This window comes from Falco punctatus (genome assembly GCF_963210335.1).
Source record: "Falco punctatus genome assembly, chromosome: 6".
Taxonomy (NCBI): Eukaryota; Metazoa; Chordata; class Aves; order Falconiformes; family Falconidae; genus Falco; species Falco punctatus.
This window is the reverse complement of record NC_137585.1, coordinates 48,121,378-48,145,287: the sequence shown is the minus strand read 5'-3', so window position 1 is coordinate 48,145,287 and position 23,910 is coordinate 48,121,378. Positions and strand designations below refer to the sequence as shown.

General features: G+C 37.3%; 1 protein-coding gene across 4 annotated transcripts in view; it reads right to left on the bottom strand.

Moving 5' to 3' along the window:
• The window catches only part of DOCK4 (dedicator of cytokinesis 4), a 254,109-nt gene that overhangs the window by 72,553 nt on the left and 157,646 nt on the right, over positions 1-23,910 (bottom strand). For all 4 annotated transcript variants that reach the window (XM_080394179.1, XM_080394177.1, XM_080394180.1 and 1 more), the window contains exons 14-23: positions 20,503-20,627; positions 18,874-19,036; positions 17,205-17,311; positions 16,361-16,517; positions 10,480-10,577; positions 10,291-10,374; positions 10,095-10,195; positions 9,303-9,384; positions 8,055-8,225; positions 6,389-6,581 (exon numbers count right to left, since the gene is read on the bottom strand). In XM_080394179.1, the coding sequence (XP_080250305.1) occupies positions 6,389-6,581; positions 8,055-8,225; positions 9,303-9,384; positions 10,095-10,195; positions 10,291-10,374; positions 10,480-10,577; positions 16,361-16,517; positions 17,205-17,311; positions 18,874-19,036; positions 20,503-20,627 (1,281 nt within the window). The remainder of the gene's footprint in view (positions 1-6,388; positions 6,582-8,054; positions 8,226-9,302; positions 9,385-10,094; positions 10,196-10,290; positions 10,375-10,479; positions 10,578-16,360; positions 16,518-17,204; positions 17,312-18,873; positions 19,037-20,502; positions 20,628-23,910) is intronic.

Below are 23,910 nucleotides of genomic sequence, written 5' to 3'. Positions count from 1 at the left end.
AAATGACTTTAACTGGAAAATTACTCCTTTAAAACAATTTTGCCAAGCAGATACTGTTTGTGGATTAGTCCTTCTATAAACACTTCTTTCTCCTCAAATATTTCCTTTGTTCTTATCACAAGGGACAAAACCCCCCCCCCTTTATTCTGAGATTTTATTTGTTGAATGCTTTATTCACTTATTGAAATGCAGCACTAACCTTGTTTTTCTTTATTATTCCCTTGTTTTCATTGTCTAACTATGTGTATAACACAAGAGAAATTATACAGAGAAGTTGATTTGTACACAGTATTTAAGTATATTCTTGTTTTAGAAAAAAGTCTGCTTGCTCTTTTTAAATGGGTGTTTCTATGCTTATTATTTATTCAGGTGTTCCATTGTATCTTCCTACTGAAGAAAAATATAAACAAAGACTGTATGGCAATCGGCCAAAGGACATCAATGAATCTAAACCCAGTGGTACTGAAACCCAAAACTGGGAAACAAATAGCCTCTATCCAGTGACTGCTTACTCCTGCAAGTGCCTCAGTAGGTTTTCATCTCATCAGGACTGGCCTGAGATTTTGTATTTGCCTGTAGCACTGCAGCTGGGAAGAAGTGTCTCAACCAAACCAACAAGATATTTTCTTTTTGTCTACCTAAAACCCAGAAGCTCTGCAAAGTGTTGCTGCAGGTAGTCTGTGATGTCAAGCGTGCACAGCTGCTGTGCTCCCATCCAGTGCAAGATCTATAGGGTCAACAGAAAAGCAGGCAGGAAGATTGCTAATGTGCAGACCTGTGGTTAGAAAAGTGCCAGCTTCTGATCTCCACTGCTAAATCTGCTTATTGATTACTGGTAGATGAAAAAACAGAACTAATGCCTTCAGCTGAAGTGGAAAAAGCAGGACTCTCCATTCCTATTAAAAAGACCTAATCTCTACATTACAAGGGATGGCTCCTTTTCCCTGCTTTCTGTTAGGCCTTGCATGTATTGAATTCTAGACTATCTGGTAACCCAACTTCAAGACAAGAGATGAAGGGTTCATTGTGTACACCAGCCAGTGGCTCTGAGGTTGGGGTACTCTCCTGGCAGGCAGGTGATAGGAAGCTGAATCCAGGCTGACAGAGCACTGAACCTGGTATTCCATTCCCAGGCAAATGCTCAAATCATCACTTAACTCCACAAATGTCACAGAGGAGTTACAGTAGCTCTTTCACACATTACTGGTGTGAGCCTTACCCTTTGGCCCATAGGTCCTCTGAAAACAGCAGGTCCTCTCTTGCTGCTACAATTCAAATCCCTCAGCCCAGAAGGTGAGGAGAAAAGAGGAACAGCCTTGTGCCAAGGTGTTTCTTCTTTGTTAACTCTAGGCAGCTTCCTGATGCGCACGCACACAATCTGGTACCTTTTCTTACCTTTTCTGAGGTGCCCACTACTCTGTGCACTACTTACATGTAAGTGCAACATTACGAACTCCATTTTGAAGACCAGAGAATCTACGTTTGGCAACAGTTGACTTGTAAATAGCCAACTCTTACATACAACATGGCCTGAAGCATTTCAGGCAAAATTCAGCATCCTTATTCAATCGTTCTTTTGCAAAAACTCCACAAAGTTATCACAAACTTTCTCTTACCAAGACCAAACAGATTAGCAAAAAGCATCTTACAATGACTTGCAACTATACATGGGAGGGAACAGGGCCAGTTACGGAATTAATCACCACATATAACACAGCTGTAGACATATTCCTCATATGCCCATAATCTAAATACCTCTGTGTCTTGACCTGTTTAGATGGACAGATGTAGTGGTATTACAGAAGAGGAGAGCTTGCACATTCACCTCTGAGACAAACCGAGGACTATGTGAGAATGTTTGGAGAACGCAACATACAACATTTGTCTCAGGTTACTCTTTTACTTAAAAATTATCAGCTGCAATGTCAGCCACTGTGTATAGAAAAATTAATGAGCACAAGGCATGGTGCAATAATCAGAACTCTTAGCCATCAGTCACTGTCCTAATTTTTCTTCTGTGCAGGAAGCCCAATTAGCTGACTGTTTAATATGCTAATGCTTGCCCTTCACAAATATTATACAGAAAGGGGGGAAAAATCATGACAGAGTTTTTCAAGTACATGCTTGGCATAATTAGAGAGAGACACTACTCTGGGCAGTCCTTGTGACTTTCCTATGCAAACTACATTAACATTTAATATTTAAACCACAGTACAACCCCCTGCTCCCTGCTTTTCAGTTAGTGGTAAAGCACCTTCACAGACATACAAAATTTTCTTAGTTGTAGTATATTTTAAAGATTAATTTCAGAAAGGCGATATTCACTTCAATGACTACATCTAAACAGACGGTCAAAACTTCAGTCTCCTTGACAAAAGAATTAGTGTTATTGAACATTTCAAATAAACAGCATGCTCCTTCAACAGTGAGAAGCAAGGAAGTTGCTCTTGCTATTGATAATTTTACTTGGACTCGTTCAATTTACTCCCCTTTGACTGGAAGAACCACTGGACTTGAGGATGGTAGGAGAAAAAAATACTTGATACAAATAGATATCAGTGCAATTCTGAAACCATACATACATGCCTGCTCTATGACTGCACAAACACGTCACTGTTCTCAGAACTGTCAGTTTCAAAACTTTTATGAGTAACTGTTCTCAGCTGTAAGAAAAAATTGCTTGTAGTGCAGAAAGAAAATGCAAGTATGGCTGAGAAAGTCCTCCCTTGGCCTAAAAAAGCCACAGATGTGAAGCATCATTTGCAAAGCTTTTGCAAAACATTTTCTGCTCTTCACTATAGAGGCACTAATAAAGGCTGATTTTTTGTATGCAATTGTATTGGGTTTGCATGGCAAAGTTTTGATAGCAGGCGGGCTGCAGGGGTGGCTTCTGTAAGAAGATGCCAGAAGCTTCCCCCATGTCCAACGGAGCCCATGACAGCTGACTCAAAGATGGACCTGCCACTGGCCAAGGCCGAGTTAATCACTGATGGTGGCAGCGCCTCTGGGATAACATATTAAAAAGGGGGAAACGAATAATAATAATAATAAAATATATTTTTTAAAAATCTACACCAGCAGGCGAGAGGCATGAGGCTGTGTGAGCGGAGCACCCCTGCAGCCCCCCAGGCCGGTGCAGACGGAGGGGCAGGGGGGGCTCCAGGCCCGGAGCAGAGGTTCCCCGGCAGCCCCTGGGGAAGCCCCTGGTGAGGCAGGCTGTGCCCCTCAGCCCATGGAGGGTAACGGTGGGGCAGATCCCCACCTGCAGCCCCTGGGGACCCCACGCCGCAGCAGGGGGTGCCCGAAGGGGGCTGTGACCCCGTGGGCAGCCCGTGCTGGGGCAGGGTCCTGGCAGGGCCTGTGTCCCCGTGGGGAGAGGAGCCCGGGCTGGGGCAGGTTTGCTGGCCGGGCTGGTGACCCCGCGGGGGACCCAGGCTGGAGCCGTCTGTGCCTGAAGGGCTGCGCCCCGTGGGGGGGACCCCGGGCTGGAGCCGGGCAGAGTGTGAGGAGCCTCCCCCTGAGGGGGAAGGGGCGGCAGGGACAGGTGTGAGGGACGGGGCGCAGCCCCCAGGCCCTGTCCCTGCACTGCTCCTGCAGAGGAAGGAGAGAAATCAGGAATTAAACCCAGAAAGAAGGGAGGGGTTGGGGGAAGGTAGTTTTTCAAATTTGAATGGTAATAAATTAAACTAATTTTTCCTGAAGTTGAGTCTGTTTTGCCCATGACAGTAACTGCTGAGTGATCTCCCTGTCCTTATCTTGGCCCAGGAACCTTTTGTTATATTTGCTCTTATCACTTCCCTCCTCAACTGGACAGGGGAGAGTAGTTTTGGTGGGCACCTGGCACTCAGCTAAGGTCAAACCACTACAGCAATATACATAATCCATCCCCTCCAGGTATGTATAGAAGCACACATCCACTAACAACTCCAAATAATAGTAATATTATATAGTAATACTGCTAGTAAATAATAGTAATACTACTAGTAAATAATAGTAATACTACTAGTCTTTATCAGCAGGAAAACTGTCATCTGTTTCTTTCTAGACACCCAATGTAGCATACTACAAAGATGCAGAAGTAAATACGGAAAAATGGAAGTAAATTAAGGCCTTAACATCCACTAACTTTTCACAGGAGCTAGGCAGATAACTGCTGTAGACACCTTTTAACGTGTCTGTAGTTGTCACCTATAGAGAGAGCTGAAGTTTAAAATCACTGAAATAGAAAAAGCAAGCTATACCAAAGCCTCTAAAGAGGCAGGAAGAGACTCATTGAATGCATCTGTAATTGTACTAAACATCTGTGCTTGGGCACCTGAAATCAACCCCTGCATGTCTGATGTTTCTGTTTTCAACAATATACCTCCCTATTTTAGCAAAAGCATAGCTTTAATGTCAGTTGATTTCTGCAGCAGTGGGAGCTAATGTGTTAGCTCCTCAGGCCCTTGCAGCACAAAATGTGTAAAACTACCATGCTAAATTATTCTCACTTGTTTCCAAGCAAACATAACAGAAAATGTTATCTAAGAAGTGCCCTCCTCATTTTTAGATGTTTGAATAAATAGTTATTTCCTGAGTTCCGTCTAGTTCCAACCTGTTAGCTGGCACCGCAGCTTGCAGCATTCATCTTCATCTGGAAGATGGTTGATTATCATTTTCACAGCAGCAAGCCTCAACTTCACATTACAATGTACAGTTTACTTTGCACATTAGTACAATATTTATTTTCCTGAGAAGATTTTAAAGGGACTTCCCTCTACGGGAAAGTCTACTTATGTTTTGTATTTTAAAGGGATAAAAAATTAAGGGCAAAGAGACCAAGATGCTGATTTCCACAAGGCCCTTCAACTTTATGACAACTGAAATTATACTGTATAAGTGTTTGACTGAGCTTCTTATCATGGACATTGGCATCTTACATTACTGCCTGATGTCTTTCACATCACTTTCCCTTGGTCTAAGAAATTTGTATTCAATTTGTGTATAACCTGCACTCCATGTGAAATTTAACATGTAATTTTCATTGCTTTCATAGCCAAACCAACTTGTATGACTTACTAATAATGAAACTGGATTTGAATAAAAAACTAACACTTTTAAAAAAGGAAGTCAACAAAAAAAAATTGTTATACAGCTGAAAGTAGATTTATAATTCCAAGAAAGTCGCCAAGAGTCCCTTACACATCATTAAATAACTCTCTTATTACACTCATTCATTTGTATCTTCTGGTTAGGCTGACCTAACTGAGATAATGTGAGGAAAATGGAAATTACGTGACCTGGTCCCAAGGTAGCCTAGAAAATGAAAAACACAAGTTAGACTGTCATTAAGATTTCTCCATGAACATGTCATTATCTACCCAGGGTATCAAAGGCCTGATCAATCAGCTGTAGGGAGAGCTAACTGTTCAAGAATGGACCACCAGGGAAGCTCACAAGTGAAAGGTTAAGCTGTTTTCGTAAGCAGAATGAAGCGATGTAGCCAGGATCCAATACTTCTTACCCATTTCTCTGAGCTCATACTTTTAAAGTACAATCACTTAAAGCATTTTAAAATAAGTGTTCTAGAATCTCTTCCTTTGTTTTGATGCAAAATATTTATGCATATACTCATGGTTTTTGCAGAGCCTTCATCATTGTAATGTGTTTATCTTTAATGCCTTAGATGGTAAGAGTTACTGTTTCTACTGAACTCCAACATCAGCCAACACTCAGATAGCTCTCAAGACAGCTTTTGGTGAGTAAACTAACAAATGAGAATTATTTAAAACTCTTCTATTTTAATTCTTTTATTTCAAAATTAGTTCATCTCAAACCTAATATTTGGTCACTTCTATGGGTTTCTTAGAACAGAAAAAAAGAATGTCAGGCTCACCACCGTACAGCAGCTTTTTCTTCTGCATAGCAAATAACTATGCTGTTATATACTTTACGCATGAAGTATCAATTGCCTTTGTGTAGCCTTCTAATGCTACATTAAGAAATGGAGGATTAAAAGAGCTGAACTAGCAAGTTACACAAATAAGACTTAATGGTTAAGTGACAATCTGTTTGCTGAACTGCCCCCAAAGGGGAACAAAAGAAAAAATCCTCAATTAAGTAAAGCTTTTTCCTTTATAATTATTGAAAAGTGTAAGGCGAACTTCCTTTAGAGACCTTGTGCCAGAAGTAGATCAAAACAAAATTATATTTTAAGAGTCTTTATAAACAAACCACTAAATTTAACCAACTGTATTCTTGTAAATGAGCAGCTTGTACTGAGCAGCACTTCAAGAATTGTTCCTTTGGAAACACTACTCTGAGCAACTCTTCCTTCCAGCCCTGCTGGCCCATGTACCAAGCACAGAATTTTAGTTCCTTATCTGCAGGCAGCCTAGGGTAACCTTACCTGGATTTGTATACAGGTGACTCTCCACAGTTTTCCCAATACTCTGCAGTTTAACAGCCTGAAGAGATTCATCCCCATGCATGACAGTTGGCAAGCTGCCCAAAGCATCGTGAACCAAATTTGCCACTTCTCTTACATCAAAGAGCTTCAAAAGTTCAGAGTACACCGATGGGAATGAGCTGAGAAACACAGCCTAGAGGAAAGCGATAAAAATGGACAGTCAGGTATTGCAGTAGAATTTTGACATCTACAGAATTTAAATAACTACAGAAATTTAAGTAACTGTAGAAAAATGCCTGGGTTTATATTTCAAGGGTAGTTAGTAGCTTTAAAATGATTGCATTTTCAGAAGAAATATCCTCAACATTCATTAACAGGCTTACACTTGTGACTATTTTCCTTTAAGCATTTTCTAATTACTGTTCATTTCTCCCAGGAGAAAGTGAAATTCAACATAAACAAAAAATATTTATACTTTACACATAACTTCAGGATCTACGTGTGAGAGGAAATTCTTAAAAGGATAACACAAAAGCTAGCTGATATCAGAACAAAAAGATTTGAGTGGAGTTGTTTCGGTTTGCTTTGTTTTAAGACAAGTAATGTAACAGCCCCTGTATCTTCAATTTTTCTAATAACACACATTTTTATTTTAGAGTGAGACAGCACTGGCAGTCTTGTCTCTCTTGTCTTTACTGCAGTCTTCACTTCTATAGTCCTAAAACAGGGTTAGAATTTAATTGGTGAGCATAATGAATATGGAAACAAAACACGGAAAAGAGGGCAATGCCAGAGAAAGGAAGCTAGAACTGACATTCCCTTCTCCAAATTCTGCTGACTGTGACAATCTACTCATACTTCAGACCTTCACACTGCTGTCAGAAAAGATGACATGCAAGGTTAAAGATACTGAAGAGGAATCCCAAATGTGGTGATTTTGTATTATTTTGCTATTACCTTTTCACTCCACCTGCTTAACATGGTATCAGATGGAAGAACTTTGCTACTCCTTTCTCTCTGATTTGCTGTTTTCTTGGAAGAACAATTTTCTACAGAGCTTAAGAAATTAACAATTCTTAACAGGTCTTAAACACCTTTGGTTACAGAAACAGGGGAAGAGGACAGTATATCTATGAGCTGTAGAAGCTGGTAAGTCCACAGCACTTAACAGAGAGCTGTCTCCTGTTGTTTTGCCTCTGTGTTTTAGCACTAGTCAATTTTAGTAGTCTCAATTGAAATAAAGAATACCAGCTGAGTATTAAACCATACAGTTCATCAAGACTTAAAAATCTTCCGTAAAGCACGAAAACTCTAATAACTTTTTGTATGGCTAAAATTCTTCAGTTCCAATATGGTTAAACTAAGCTGTAAAATGCCCAAAACAGAGAAATTACTTTATTTGTATCCAGCAATGTAATTACTATAATTAAAATATATAACTTAAAATTATGTATTAGATTTAGGATTATCTACGCCAAGCATATTTAGAAGCTGCTGGTATGAAAATTTCATGCTATAGGACAAAAGGTATGAGGATAAACTGAAAATGTCATTTTGCCCTAACAAAAACACATTTTCTTTCCTGGGAATATAGATAAGAACATGCACACATTTTCTACATTGCATGTGGAAAGTGGCAAAAAGGAAGGCACACTTGAAAACTTACTTGTAGTTGGGATAAAGCACTAGCTCCTTTGCTCTCTTGGGACAGGAAGAAGCGTACTGACATAAGAAGCTCTTGAATACAGCAGCGAAATTCCTCCTCATTTTGTCCACCAGTGGCAATAGAGAACAACCTTCGAGACTGAACTATATATTTGAAGATATATTCCTGGGCCTACAAATGTCAAAATCAGAGATAACATATACAAATGAACCAGCTCATCTTTAAATAGAATACATGCAATGATTGTAACATTCAAACAATAACAAGGGTCTGAAACAGGGCACCACGCTATTTAATTTTGGAAAATCTTTCTATTAAAACATTCACAACATTTCAAAAGCACACACTCTGAAATGCTCTTCTCTTGCCATTCATAAATCTCTACAAACCAGGGACCACTTATTTTTTTAACAAATGGAAAACTGCAAAATTTCACCACTGCCCTGCCCTTCGACATCCCTTGGATGTCTCTGGCTACAGAAAGATGTAGCCAAACATACAAGGCCGATATAAGAAATAGGATAAAACTTTTGAGCTGGGAATTTCTCTGCCTGTTAAAAGTTGTTTTCCCATCAACCATTAACAAGATAATTTAAAAAAAAGCAATCTTAAATTAAGTTGCAAAATAGTTGGAATATAAATGAAAAATACAGCTCTTCCTTTTTAGCAAGACACCCAAGTTAACAGCAGAATAGAAAAGCACAGAAGGTTATCATGTCGAACTTTATTCCCAGACTGTAGCATTGGCCCTAAATGGGATTACTGTGTAGCACAACTCAGCCTGACTCCACGCTATACTCTGTTGGTGGTACACAATGGGGCAAGAAAAGCAACCAAACCCATCATCTTCGGTAGAACTGCCTGGTGTCAGGACTGAACCATTAAGTCAGCATGCATGTCTGCCATTTAGATTAAGTTATGCAACATATGTTAATACCACCAATGCAACCTATATCTGATTTCTTAGATCTAACTGCTACTCATGCACGTCCACATCATGTACATCCACTCATTCAGTAAGCAACACAGAGCTCCAGAGCCTAGTGACAGTAAGCTGCATTGATGAACTTAGTGACAAATAAGAACAATGAACAAATTGATTGCACTGAAAAAAGTCTGCAGCTCCCTAGAATTGGTACTTCCAGTTCATCATTTATATATACTCTGCTTCATTTCCTAAAGGTAAACATGTGGTACTGAATGAATACATCATTCAAATATATAATTGCCTTCGACGATTATTATTACCTTTAGTACTTCCTGTATGTGTTCGTGCAGCTCCACTTCAGTGACTCTATCGATATGCCACTTGAGTACTTTTATAAGATCTCTAGAATAGCACATCAGAAAGTATTATAACACAGAAGTGGGAGAAGGGTTAACTTTGCATGTAAAATGCAAACCAACAATGGTCACATGAGAAACACTGATAAAGTCAAAAATATATGGCTAGATTTCACTAATTACTACAGGCCCAAAGTTACAGATCATTTTCAGTCTGATGAAAGTCACCTAGATCTCTGATGAATAGGAAGTAATACCATCCTTACTTATGCAGCAGAATGATTTTGACAGAGATACACAAGCAGTTAAGCCAGAAGAGTCCCTGCCAGCATGGACTGCCCCTGCTATTCCAACAGCCTCGTGAGACTGCACTGGTTTTAATGGAAGTCTAGGTAGCAAATAGAGTACAGCAGAGTAAGTGATGCTCATTAAGGCACTGCTCTACACAGTCAGTGAACAGTTACAGCTGGATGGTGTTGTTTCCTGTGTTTTTCAAAGTAATTCAGATAAAGAAATCCACTGAAGAAAAAATTTTCAAAATTAAGCCAATGTTAGAACATTAGCAAGTAACCTTTCTGTTATTTAATAAATAAAACTTATTTACTCTTTTTTAATGACCTAAGTCTGGACATTCAAAAAAGCATTGCATTTTATTTCTAATGATACTATTTAGTTTAACCTAATGATTGATACTGCTTAGTCTACCAATCAATAACTGTCAGTATTCAAATCAGATAGAAAAAGTACAGACTTCACCTGTATGCAAGGGCTCCTGCAAAATGACTTTCAATGTAAGTGTCCATTACTGGCTTAAAGTGGTGAAACTTGCTGTCCTGCAGCAAATTTATTATGTGAACCTAAATGTGAGGGGAAAAAAATTTAAAAAAGCTTTTTTTTTTTCTTTTTCTTAGTTCTTAAGCAGTGTTAAGCATCATCACAAAACGAAACTTACCAAGCAATCAAATACTTTTGATCCATACTTTTGAGAGTTTTCATCTAAAATGCCAAATAAAGTGTCTAGTGTATCTTGAAGAAACTGATTGGAGAGAATAAAAGACAGTTTGTTACTAAACAGGTATTTTTGTGACATGAAAATACATGATTTCCTTCATACTATCTAAAAGGATAGAAAGGTATATACCTTGACTATTTCCGAGCCATCAATTTCTTTTAATTTTGAGAGGCAGCCTGCAATTTTGTCTGGGTGGGTTCTCCATTTCAGCAGGTCAAGCATATCTCCTGCAAAAACAAAACGCAAGATTAAAGTTGGAAGCAAAGCACTATTTCAGATTTCAAATTCTACTATTACAGTCAATTTAGTAAAACTTGGCTTCATTAAAACAAAAGAAAACATCTCAAGATTTGCTATAATATGATCTGCCCAAAAATAAATTTTCATTGCATCCCATAATTGCTCCACCAATAGAAACATAAGAACATGGTACTGGGTCATTAAAATCAGTCTCCTCTGGAAACTGTATCATGCAATTTTCTTCAGATATTTGTCAATATATCTTTAAGAAAAGTAATTATTTTGCCGTCTCTCTTCGCATTGAGGGATGCCTTCCAGAGCAGTCCCCTGACAGCTAGGAATAGTCTCCTAACTACTAGTTTGAATACATTTGAAATACTCATCTTCCTATGTCTTTTTAGAGAACAAACACAACGCTTCTAAGATCTTGCTTTATAAATAAGCAACACAATCTATTCCAGAAAATAAACTCTTCTGAGCTAAAACACATGAGTGTCTTCATGCTTCCAGTTTTAATTCATTCCCCCCTTTCAGCTTTGTTGACCAAAATGGTAACTATACTACAGATGAGATTATTTTCTACACCATTGGCAAGCTCAAATGGCTGCTGTAAACACCTGACATAAATGTTCTCGAATTTGGTTGGTTTTTTTTTTTTAAAGATACACAATATTAGTGAAAAACAGGTCTCTCTTCTGTTAATGCTGTCCAACTCCCTGGCTACAGCAGAAACCCCAAGAGACTCTATTGGGGTATGATCTTGCCTTTTGTACCATTAGATTTGATCCAATTTTTACTCTTTCTTACTTATTAAATCAAAGTTACCTTGCTTTGCTTTGTATCATATTCTGATTTTGTCCCTCTCAACTGATGAGCCCTTTCAACTATGTATTAGTAGCAAGTTCCATTAACAGCTTCTCCAGTGCCTCAGGTTTTAATGAAGTAACTCTCACTCCCACCCCCCTTCCACCTCAAGAAAAAAAAGAAAAGAAAAGAAAAGGATCAATCCCAGGTCTAATTCTTCAGATCTAGCAGTATTTTCCTTCCACTCAGGAAAGAATTTCCTTCCACTACAGTGCAACCTGCTAGTTCCCTTTTAGCCTTTATTTACCAGTTTCAAAATTCTTATTGTAATCTGTATCTTTTCTAATTTCGCGTGTGCTGTGATATTGAAATCCAGATGGTTTAGTTCTGCTACATTTCCTTTGAATAATAATAATAAAAAAACCCAAGTTTGAAAAGACAGATTAAGGAGTTTATTCTGGCATGATATGGCTTTGATAAACTCATCTTAGAGCACAGTCCACTTAGCTACAGATCTATTTTTTCATCCATAATTTCTTGTAAATGCTTGCATAACATTCATCACAGGCTGATGGCCCAGTTGACATACCTGCTCTTTCATCTGTCTTAAAAGTAACATGTTTATTACTCTTTGGTCATATATTATTACTTTCAGCTTCAGAGCTGAAAAAAACACCTTGCTATGAGATTGGGAATTTCATTTCCCATACCATTCAACATCCTAAAAGAGTTTTTCAAACTTGGCTTGGCTTTTCAGCAGTTTTCATTTGATCCTGACCCTTGCTGAACCCTGGCACATTGCTGTTATTTTTCTCCCTTCTGTTGCAGGTTCTGTGCTTATTCCTTACATTTTTCTGCCTGTGACTCGATCAGATCTGCAGCATTCCTTTCAAGTTGTATTCAGTGAAATTTCACATTTTTTTGAACCATTGAATTAAATACGTCCCAAAGCTCCTTTACATTCAAATTTACTACTTCCATGTTTCACCAACCATCTTTTCAGAATTCCTCAAATCCTGGCTGTTTGAAGTAGAAAACCTTAACCATCACCCAACCCTTCCATCAATTTAAGCTAAACTACTGTCCAGTATCAATTGTCCAGCATTCTCTTAGAAAGATCCCATTCTGAAATGCTAGTAGCTTCTTAGTTTCTTAAGTACTGAGAACAAGTTTTCCTCTTGCACCAGCAACCATTTGGGTGCTTTCTACCACAGACTGTTTTCACAGTCAAGTAACATTTGATCCACACCCATCTTAGTGTCATTTCCTTCCCAGTTTGCTCCAGGAAAGCTACTCTCTACCACAACAAAAAATGAAGTAATATTTCTGTCTTTAATAGCATAAAATAGATCTCCACCTATATTCAAATCTTGTCAGAGGTGTTAATGGCAAACACCCTACATGCTATTCCACTAATATTTTGCTGCCTTAATTGGTTCTGGCAGGCACAAAGTGGTTTTATGCATTTATATGTTTTTTTTGTTTGTTTTGCTTTATGCCATGCTAGTATGGAACGGTTTGGATTAAGAGTCCCTTGGGTTGCACTAAGAGTGATGAAGGGCCCCACACAGGCATCAGGGACATCCCAAAGATCAAGGACGAACGATAGGTCTTATTCCTTCTTTCAGGAATTTTCAAGGGAACAAGCATTACAAATCTAGTGAACTGCATTTGTCTTTTGAGTAAGTAAATGGACTTCTATGCCTCACTCTGTTCAACCTCAACTTAAGCTGAGAAGTAGCGAGACTAGCTGAAGCTGTCAGTTCATAGCAGGAAACACACTACTTTGTAGGTTTGCTGGAGGAACTTGGTGTAAGATAGTTGACACTCAATAGTAGGGATTTGTTGAGGGATTAAAAAAGGAGAGAAAGCATATGTAAGACACTCACTTCAAAGCACTTATTTTCAAGTGAAATTCTAAGCAGGAAAGACATTGCTGAGATAACATTAGCCAATAGCCCAAGCATAAGTGACACTAATAGAAAATCTGACATGTGAATCACAAGGGGAAGGGATAGCAATGTGACATGTATTAAGAGAAATGAGAATATAAAATTGTGCCCCAAAATAGGCCCACTAGGAAAACACACTTTTGGAAAAGGAAAAAAGATGATAAATTTTTGCTGAAGAAAAACCATTTCCAACACTTTCTCTTAATCATGATCAGATTTGTACATTTAAAATAGACTATACCTGATCTACCATTCCTACCAAACAAACCACTTCCCTTCTCAAAGTCTGTAATTTAAAACTAAAGTGCTAGGTTTAATAAAAGGTTTAGAATCATGTGCATAAGGAAGTGGTTTGGGATGACCTTTCCATCTCTATCCTATAAACCATGAGACATCAGAAACTGGCCTGGTGTACCACTACTGTACTTCAAAAGTAAAAAGCCGAATTCCAGAACTGGCTGCATTCCCTTTCTAACAGGCTGCTTCTGTTGTTTCCAACATTCCCTCCAAACTGGGGTCATTCTGGAAAGCTGCCCCCTGTTACTTTTGTTTTATTAATCACCAGGTTGACTTTTTTCAAATGCAGATAGATGGATTACACCTCTGCCTTGCAACAGACATGCTGTATGGCAAGTTGCTCTGCTGATGAACAGCTGCTTACTGGGGATGTGCTGATCAGTGCTGAGAAATGGGTGGATGCCAAGTTGCTAAAAAATTCTGACTTGCTGGATGGATCCTTAGTCTTTGGCAGGCAGAGAACTCCCTATATGTCAAAACCTAAGTAAGACTGTATTGATAACCGCTCAGTAGAAAAATACTATGTCCTCTCACACCTTTTCTTTTTTTTGTTAAGATAATGAAATGTAACTACCCAGCTAAGAATGTAATATATAGAAGCCTGTATACTTTTTTGCTAACACCAGCTGATTAACTATCCAGGTTCAAAAGCCAAGCTAAGGAAAAGCTAACTGGCAGACTCATTAGATAAGGATGCGTTCTCCTGAGATATGCTGATGAACGCACAGACTCCTCTGGTTAGAAGGTGTCTGAAGATTGTTTGGAAGTAATCCTAAAAACCCTTCTGAAGTACCCAGGGTAAGGAAGTTATGGATCCCAACAACTGGGAATTGACCTCCTTCCCTCAGTCTCCATAATTTTAATATGTGTGAGAGATGATGGCATGTGGGAACAATCAATGAGAGAGTGACAGTTGAGTAAAATTTCCCAGCAAGCTAGTAAAGCTGTGGCCTAACTCAGTTACACCCTTTACAAGTCTGGGTTTGGGGTCCTCCCCCACCCCATGGCCAGACTAATAGCATAACTTTCATTTCCAGGCTGGACATTGTTGTTTGTAGACACAAGCAGGTCTCTGAGAACTTCACAAAAATCTCCAAACTTAAAAACAAATTAAAAAAATAATCAGCAATTTTCAAAAATACCAATACAAATGCTTACTAAAAACGTAAATACACAGATCTTTTAAATCCTGTACTGTTAATAAATACGCTACATTCTCTCAGGGATAACTGAAGTAATGCTCACATGACCAAATATCCACACGCTTTGCTCTATGTTCATTTTCTGAGCATGCAATAGGTTTTGGCAAATTTTTGTTTAAAAGAATGGGGATTTGGAAACTCACCAAGATGAACTTCTCAAAGAAGATCCTTGGAGAAAATATGAGCCTGTCTACTGAAAATATTTCCACCCTCTGAAGTACTGCTGAAATAATTTTTAACTCTTTCAGAGCTGAAAAGGGGATCAATATTATTCAGATATTCTACACCCTCTTATTCAGAATATGGTTTCAAAAAAAAAAAAGGAAATTTTATGCCCTATGTCAAACATCTATTTATATCAAGTACAAAGTAACTCCTGTACTGTGAACATAAATTAGTATTATAACCCCAGACAACAGAGCAACTATTTACCAGTGAGACACTTAAGTTCTGGGCAGCACTTGCATGCATGTGTAAGTACCAGTAGATTCATGTGATCTCCTAAATCAAGGCCTTTAACAGAAGCAAATTTTGTCTCTGATTGCCTATTAGCAACCTTTGGGAAAATCTTTTATTGGCTAACTTTTATTACTTTGAAGCTAATTGCTATGAGAGTATGGAATGGATGTGCACAGTGAAACAGACCACTTACTATTTGCACAAATAGAACTAACAATGGCTCTATTTTGTACACTTGCTACTAAATAGTGACAATTAAGATAATTATTTCAATTTTAAAAGCTGCTCTAGTTGTTGTTAAACACCTATGATCAATTTGCAAGCAATTATCAATTTTATCATCACTCATATAAGAAGGGTAAAGACACAAGAGAGCTAAGCAAGATCCTAAAAACTGTGATAAACAGCTTAGAAAAAATAATATAAAACTGTGGATATATCGAAGAATGGTCAGGAACACATTACCAAGCAAATACATGATATTTAGAATTCTGTGGAAAACTGTTTCAGTTACAAACTGTAGTTAATATGGCAAATAAACAAGCCTCTTAAGAATTTTATACAGAGCAATGATAAAGAGCGTAAACACATGTATTTCTGTCTGCCGCTCCATATAACCAGGGTATAAGATTGTTTTAAGTAGTAGTAAATGTTTGCTGGCTTAAAGAAAGAGAATTGACACAACAGAAAAGCAGCATTGCCTAATTAAAACCAAACTGCCACAGCCTAAAGCCTACAATAAGAATTTTATAAAAGCTCTACAATAGATTAAGAGGTTTTGTAAAGCAGCTGGGTTTTAATAGTTGATTCCAAGTGTGTTGCATCTGATTACGATATGATGTTAATCTAAAAAGCATTCTTGAACTACTTAAAAATCAGTGGTTTAGCATGCTGCATTGGTTTCCATCTGGATATAAAAAAATATGAAGAAAACCAGTTTGTAAAATGGATAGAACATAAGCTATTTTGGAGTACATCCATGCTTGCTTAGCATGGAAAGGGTAGCTATCATGCTCATTTGAATTCATCATGTTTTAAATAATCAACATATCCTACCATTTTGTGTGAGTTTTGTGGAGCAGAGAAAGGATGTAATCCAGAAGGACTCTTTAGTGGTTTTTACTGCTTGGCTGTTGTTTCCTAGGAAAATTCCCTTTGAAAAGGGGAGTTTGAGGTAGCGACCGGAATCCTGAAGGTTTGTGTTTTCTTCACACTGTGAAAACAAACCAATTAAAATAACTGTACTGCATAAAAACAAAGGACCAAATCCCTGAATTATATGCATTATTGTTGTTTCTCTTGCCAGAAGTTGAAGAATTTTCACTATGCCTGTTCTAACTTTGTTTTTGGATCATAGCTTCATATCTGACATCAAAGTCTAACAAATTCGCAAAGGTTATGTCAAATGGATAGCTACAAATTGTGGTGTTAAAATCTAAAATTTATCTGGGACATAAATTTAAAATTTATTGAATCCTCTGAACAAAGGAATAACTATCTTATTTCAGATAAACCAAAATATCTCTAAAAATTGTAACATTGAGTAGATCTGCATAAATTAGCTTGCTTGATTTTCCAACTTCAGCGACTCGGTAAAAAGGTTTCATAAAGTTCACTTTGTGTGTTTTAATTGAACTTACCTTTGTAATTTAATATAACATTACCAATGTAATATAACAGTAAGAACTACTAAAACCAGTGCACTGAAACACATACCTAGATTGAATTGCAGTTTGTACCAGGAAGCTTAATATTAAGCTATCAGCAATGGATATTTTAATGGTGACAAAATTATCACTCATTTGGTAATGAATTCAGACTTTCTCAACCCAGTGTTTCTGGGCATTTAGAGTATGTTCCAGAGGAATCATTACAGCTAATGATTACCAATTCAAATTACCTTGTGTACAATGAGTTCATGGGTGCCATCTGGCAAAGTCCTCCCATTTTCCTGCATCAGGGGCACGAAAGAAAAGCCAAACAACTTCTTCTCACCCTTTTCCTTTGCTGAAATGCATATGTGAATAGCAGCACTTAAAGATAATATTATACATTTTAGACAAATCAAATGGATATAATACAACACAAGAAAGAATACTGGAAGCTATTTGGAGATAGTCAGACAAGGATTATCTTAAATTTCTTTTCAGATTTGCGCATCATCTTCTGTAATGGTTTCTTTTATCTCACTATAAATCAGAAAGCAGTATTCTGTAATGATTTGGTATTTATTAACAACAAATAATAAAATTCACCAAATATGCAGTCTTAGCAATACATAGAATACCAGGAAAGGCAAATGAATGTGACCTAGCCAGTCCAACAAGAAAAAAGAATCCTAGCAGCTTCTACTGACTGGTCTCCATTTCAGGTCAGCCTCAGGCTACACTGCACCACACTTCTATTTTCAAATAAGGCATCTGCCTCTATACATATGACAAGATGTCACTGTTCCTTATGTGAATGTTAGACAGCAGATAACATTTTCAAACGTGGTTATCTAAGCTCAAATGCAAAAAACCTCATCCATCACCTAAATATAAAGCAGACTACAAAGCAGTGAGATGGCACAGATTTTACTGAAGACAATGAGTATAGATGCTGAACACTTGAAAATCAATCAGTTTTTAATCAAATGTGTATACATATGAATTTTGAGTCTGGGTTTAGCACAGCTGGGGGGTGTAGGCAACCGTAACAAAAATATCTGACTTACACCACATAGGAAATATTGTGCAAAAATATATCACATGAAACATACTACTGAAATTTTTCCTTTATTACTTCAAAGCTTATAAAAGAAATCTTGAAAAGGAATCAATGCATTTTTTTCCTGTATTATCTGTTTCTTACATTTTAAAGTTTACATACTCAAAATCAAAACATACTATCACTCATTGCATGCCACTTTCCACAAAGGGAATCTAAACAATCAAAATCCTGCTATATCTACACAAAAAAAGCCAAACAGCCGCAATTTAAAAACTGCACTATTTTATCCACCTTTCTCTACAAGCTTGACAGCAGTCAGCACCATAGCTATGAAACTTGTATTGCATACCTTGGTATGCAGAATGTGAACCCAGACCTCAATTTTTACCTCAAAATTACCTCTGAAATTTTTCAGAATGTTTAGAGCATTCAGGAATTTCGTAAGTAAAAAAAAAAAAAAAGTGATACAAAAATGGTTAACTGACCATGATGTATGTACCTGTGTATATTTCCCACTGGTTGAATTGCTAAACATGTATTATGGAACAAGTATAATTCTGGGTAATTCACTAGGTAAATTTGAAATTTGCATTTGGAGTTTACCTGAAATTCTGTTTATATGTGCAGCTGAAATGTTGTCTATTTCTATTTAATAGAACTAGAACGGTTTCTCCTGGTATTTAGACTTTACCAAAGCACCGAGTTCCACCAAGTAGAGTTGCAAACCTGTGAAGCTGTCATGAAAGCGTTACAGAGAAAGATCATGCAGCTGTCTTTTTTCCTGAGGTATTACAGAAACTCATGTGCTGACAGCAGCTTAACAGGGCGGACTAGCAGAAGTCATGAACAGCACTCACTGGAACAGTGCCGGAATTCACAGCGGATGTGTGCTCCTCTGAATTTATCCACAGGAATAGGCAGTTTCAGCAGCTCAGCCCATCTGGGACCATTGTTATGATAAAGCACAAAGGAATGGTACTCGCTGGCTGGTGGCTCTCCAGAGCCGAATGAGATAAAATCCTAATGAAGAAAAAAATATGATTAAGGATTTAAATATAGATTAGTTCACTGGTAAGATGTCAACAAGGACTGCTCATCCAAGGAAGACTATTTAATATTTATATTCATATCATAAATGCCACATGTGGTACAATCCTCAATGTCTTAAACCCCACAAAAATTGTGGCACTTTGTTAATATTTGCTGATTAGAAAAAGTAGCAAGAATAACCCCCATAGATAATCAAAGTGTTGCATCAGGTGAATTGGGTGATCAGGAAGGCTGAAGTAACAAATGTGGAGTCCTGTGACACAGCACGGTCTAGTCACTGTTATGCCCAAGCAACAAACAAGAATGTAACTGAGACAAGAAAAGATCCTTAGTCCTCAAGCAAGCCCGTAGCCCTGCCGTTATCAGTAATATGTCCCAGCACGAAAAATAAAGAAACACAGATTCTCTGATTAGGAAGAAACAAAGCGTTAGTTGCCTTTGCAACACCCACAATGGTCTCTCCATAGCAAAGTAGGCAAATGGATTCGTCTAAGTCCTGACTTGAGGATACCTATTAATTCTCTGCAGGAAAGATAACTGCTGAGGAGAAAAGTTACAGTTTACAAGGGATCATCTTTGCATCTCAATATCCTTTTTTTTAAATTATGTATATAAAAAATGGAGATATGCACACACACTTATGTATATATATATTAAAACATACATATATTGCACACTATGCATTTATATGCACAATCTCACTTCACACACACACAATTCACTCACACCAGACTATTTGCGTCAAACTTCATTTTCTGACCCCACAACCCTCAAAATCATGCAAAACATGTGAAAAAAGTGCTTTCAAATAAAAGGGGGGAAGATCTTAAATGCATACGGAAAAAGTTTACAGTTTCTTTTAGTACAGGAAAAATATCTGAGAAAGATTCATCCATATAATAATTAAAATACAAAACACTGCCTGTTTGTAAGCTATCATGAGCACCATGCAATCAAATCTGAAGAAAAGCAGAAACATTAATTTATTTTTTTATTGATATATGGCAGTGATTTTTACATCAAGGATCTCTGATCTAATAACATCAGACAAAAACCTAGAAATTATCAAAACATGTTCCATGTGGGATGAAGAAATGTATACCCACTAAGAAGAATTATTATGAAACAAAAAATTATCCAAAACTTGATCTTCCTTCCATATTTCCCAGTATCTGAATGGAATCATTAGTTATTTGGCTGGCAATTATAGCTGTTCATCTGAATCACATAATTGATCATAGAAATAAAACAAACATGCATTTTCTAAAGGTTTTAAGCAAACTAGAAATACTTGTAATATCTGAACACACCAAAATATAAACACAGCCTTTCCAATGCAATTTTGTACTCTTCAAACAATGCCACAAAAGATTATTTACATCTGCAAAAGTCTATCAAAACTAACTACAGCAAGGAAAAACATACAGCAAAGGTACCTTTAAAATCTGACCACTGCTGTCCACAACATGCATTGTCACTTCCACATTTCTGGCCACACTTTTTCCTCCTTTCTCAAATTCTCCTCTTTCTACAGTGATATATAAATCATTCCTCATTTCACCTATAAAAAAATATACCGAACAAAAAGGGTACAAAAGTGAGTTCAATTTGTTTACTTTTTGCTTTTAGTACTTCAGTAGACTTTCATCGTCTCTTCCAGACAAGGGATAGTACCATAGCCACAGTTTATCAGTATTTTCATACTCTAAATAATAACAATTGCTTTCATAAACCAAGACAGCCAACAAAGCTTCATCCCTCTCAAATTCCAAGAGATTATATGTCATATTAAACCAGTTGTAGGGGCTTGTACTCATCTGTTGGCTCTTTTTGGTCTTTACAGTGGCACCTCTAGCTATACTGAAGGTGGTGTCTAGTTTCACCTCATTTAATTCCTCTTTTGATCTAAGGCAGTATTAATGTATTTTCTTTCATTTGTAATCATTACATTTCTCTGTTTAATATCTCCTTGAAGAAATTATTACTTTTTTGCTTAATCTCAAAAAAAAAAAGTGTATTACTTTGAAGATGCAAAACAAGAGGTTGGTGTTCTGTCTATTAGAAGGGCAGGCTTCCCAGATTGCTAGCATGCAGATTTGTCTTTCTGATCCAAAAGATCTAAAGACTTTTTACGTTAACAGGGTGTTCCAAAGTTTACTAGCAAAATGTTAGCTAAGTTAGTTTATTTTTCACTTGTTGGAAAGGCTTCTGAGAAATTAAAATCTTCATCAACAAATTCAAACCACAAATCCAATACAGGCACTACCAAAGTGCTACATAGTATGTACAAGTTATTAAAAGCTGCTAGCATATTTAAATCAAAATTCTTTGCATGTTCATACAGTAACATGCTAGGTATTATTTCAGACCATAAACAGATCTTCTGGATGAGATCAATAATAGTTTTATTTTTGTTTCAGTTGACACAAACCACAAAGTTTATAGTTGATGAAAGGAAGAAAGACTGGTTGGCAGTTGTTGCAGGGGGATGGGATGGGAGGAGAAGCAGTACCAGTGGTGACTGGAGTGGCAAGGAAGGGAAGTCCATGTTCTGTTTGAAGGTGCTAAACCTATTTCTAAAAAGTGTAAACGAATCTAGCTCTGATTTGGAAGCAACTGGCCTTCTATTGTGAAACACAGAAAACTGAAAGATTAACAGCATCATAATTAGGAGCATCTCTGAAATTCTGATTTCTAGATTTGGTAGGAAAAGGAATTGAGACTATATCTTCTCGTCTAGTGAAATGTAAGTTTAGCACAATGGGAATACCCTCTTTTAATAAAGCAGATTTTCACTGAGCACTGGTGAAAAGAAATCAAGTATGACAGTTTTGTGTATTTATAGGTGTACCACTTGGAAATCAAACATGAGATGGATACCTGTACTGTGAGTAAAGTTAATTAATATATGTAACTGATAAATAATTAGTGCATCCTCAGTTTCTGGCTTCATTTTAATGAATTTGATCTGCTTGAACTTTCCAGGATACTCTTGTTTCACATTTCTTGCAGTTACTTTACTGCATGCAACTCTCCAGTGATTTTTAAACACCAGAAACAATGACCTTGCTACAGTCTTCTCATATTTTTATAACATTATTCCGTCACTGTATGCAAAATAATTGATTCCTCCAAAGCACAACCTAAACCACTGCCAAATGAGAAAAGAAAAAAAAAGAAAAAGGAACCCATTGTATTATTAAGCACTCAAGAACCATGCCCATAAAAAAGCAGGAAAAATCTGCTAGTGTATTACCTTATTATCAATTCTCTTCTGAAACAACTATGAATAGAGACTAGAATAGAGCTAGATAGAATGTACAGAAACAAATACTAGGACTAGATGGTATTCACTTAATAGTTTTGTATGAAGTCAAGGATAAAAGAGCTGAATTACTAAGTGTGTGCAATCATTGAATCAATCTCTAGTTCCTGGTGGAAACCAGGTTCAAGATAAGCAAAAAAGGGGTCGTTTTTCAGGTAATGGACAGCAAGACTTGTAAAACAAAACAAAACCAAACCCCAAATCACAAAAGCAACCCCAAAACAAAAACCAAACACAACCAAAACCTTTCCAAAGCATGTAGAAATATATAAGGGTTCAAGGGAATAACAGAGAAGTCACAGAAGGAAGATCCAATAAAGGTTATGAAACAAATGATCACAAGCAGCTCAGGAAATCCCCTGAGTTGAAAATAGCTGGAGGCTGGGAGAGCATCAGGGGGTAATTATCATACATGCATATATGCATGCTCAGTTCTTACTCTTCCTTAGGTGTCTGTTTACAACACTGCTGGATGGGCCCTTGGTTTGAATCAGTAAAGCCCTTCTTATGTTTAAATCAAGTCACAAAATTACCATTAAAATTACTAGATTCTGATTATTTCTACAGTGCAGTGATTTTTATTATAAAAGTTTTAGAAGCTTGTACAGTATGGTTATTAAAAAGCATGCAGTATGTTGGGTCATTGCTTAGCTTACACTTATATTAGGACCAGTTCTAGTTAGTGCTGGCAGTCGGCCACTTTCAGGAGCTTTACATTCAGAGAAAACGACAACAGGGATTAGTCAAAGACAGAAGCTTTCTACATAACTGATTTTAGCAAATAGCTTGTAGTTGCAGCAATTTCTCTTTAAAATTAACTTGAATTCTACACACATTTGTGCTACATTCAGTAATTATTTTCATTTATCAGTAAGAAATTATTTCAGTTTTGCATGGGGTCATCACAGAAACATAACCAAATAACTGTTTCCACCACAGATGTCATGACCTAGCCACAGTGAAAACGGTATTATTTCCTTTTTAAACAGAGTAAACTGTCCAGGACTTAAGTGCAAATGAAAATGACAGTAGAACAGGTTGCCCAGAGAAGCTGTGGATGCCCTGTCATTGGAAGTGTTCAAGGTCAGGTTGGACATGGCTTTGAGCAACCTGGACTAGTGAAGCATGTCCCTGCCCATAGGGGGTGGGGTGGGTGGGGCAGGGATGATATTTAAAGTTCAAGATGATCTTTAAAGGCCCCTTTCAACCCAAACCATTCTATGAGTCTATGCAAAAATAAGAAAGCATTTCTTTCTAAAAGAAGCAATCAGAGCTTCACAGGAGTTAAGCAGGCTTTCAAAAATGGTGTCTGCATTTTAAGCTTTTTAAGAAAAACCCAAACCCATTGAATTTCACCTCTTTAATACCAGCAGAAATCAAATCACATGGAAGAAAAGACAAAGGAGTAGAACGTACTTTCACAAATACTGCCCTGTTTTCCTCTTACAGAACCTTAGCAGAGTTTGTAATCACTGACATGAGAAGATAGTTAAGATGAAATTTGTCCTGATCTACATCC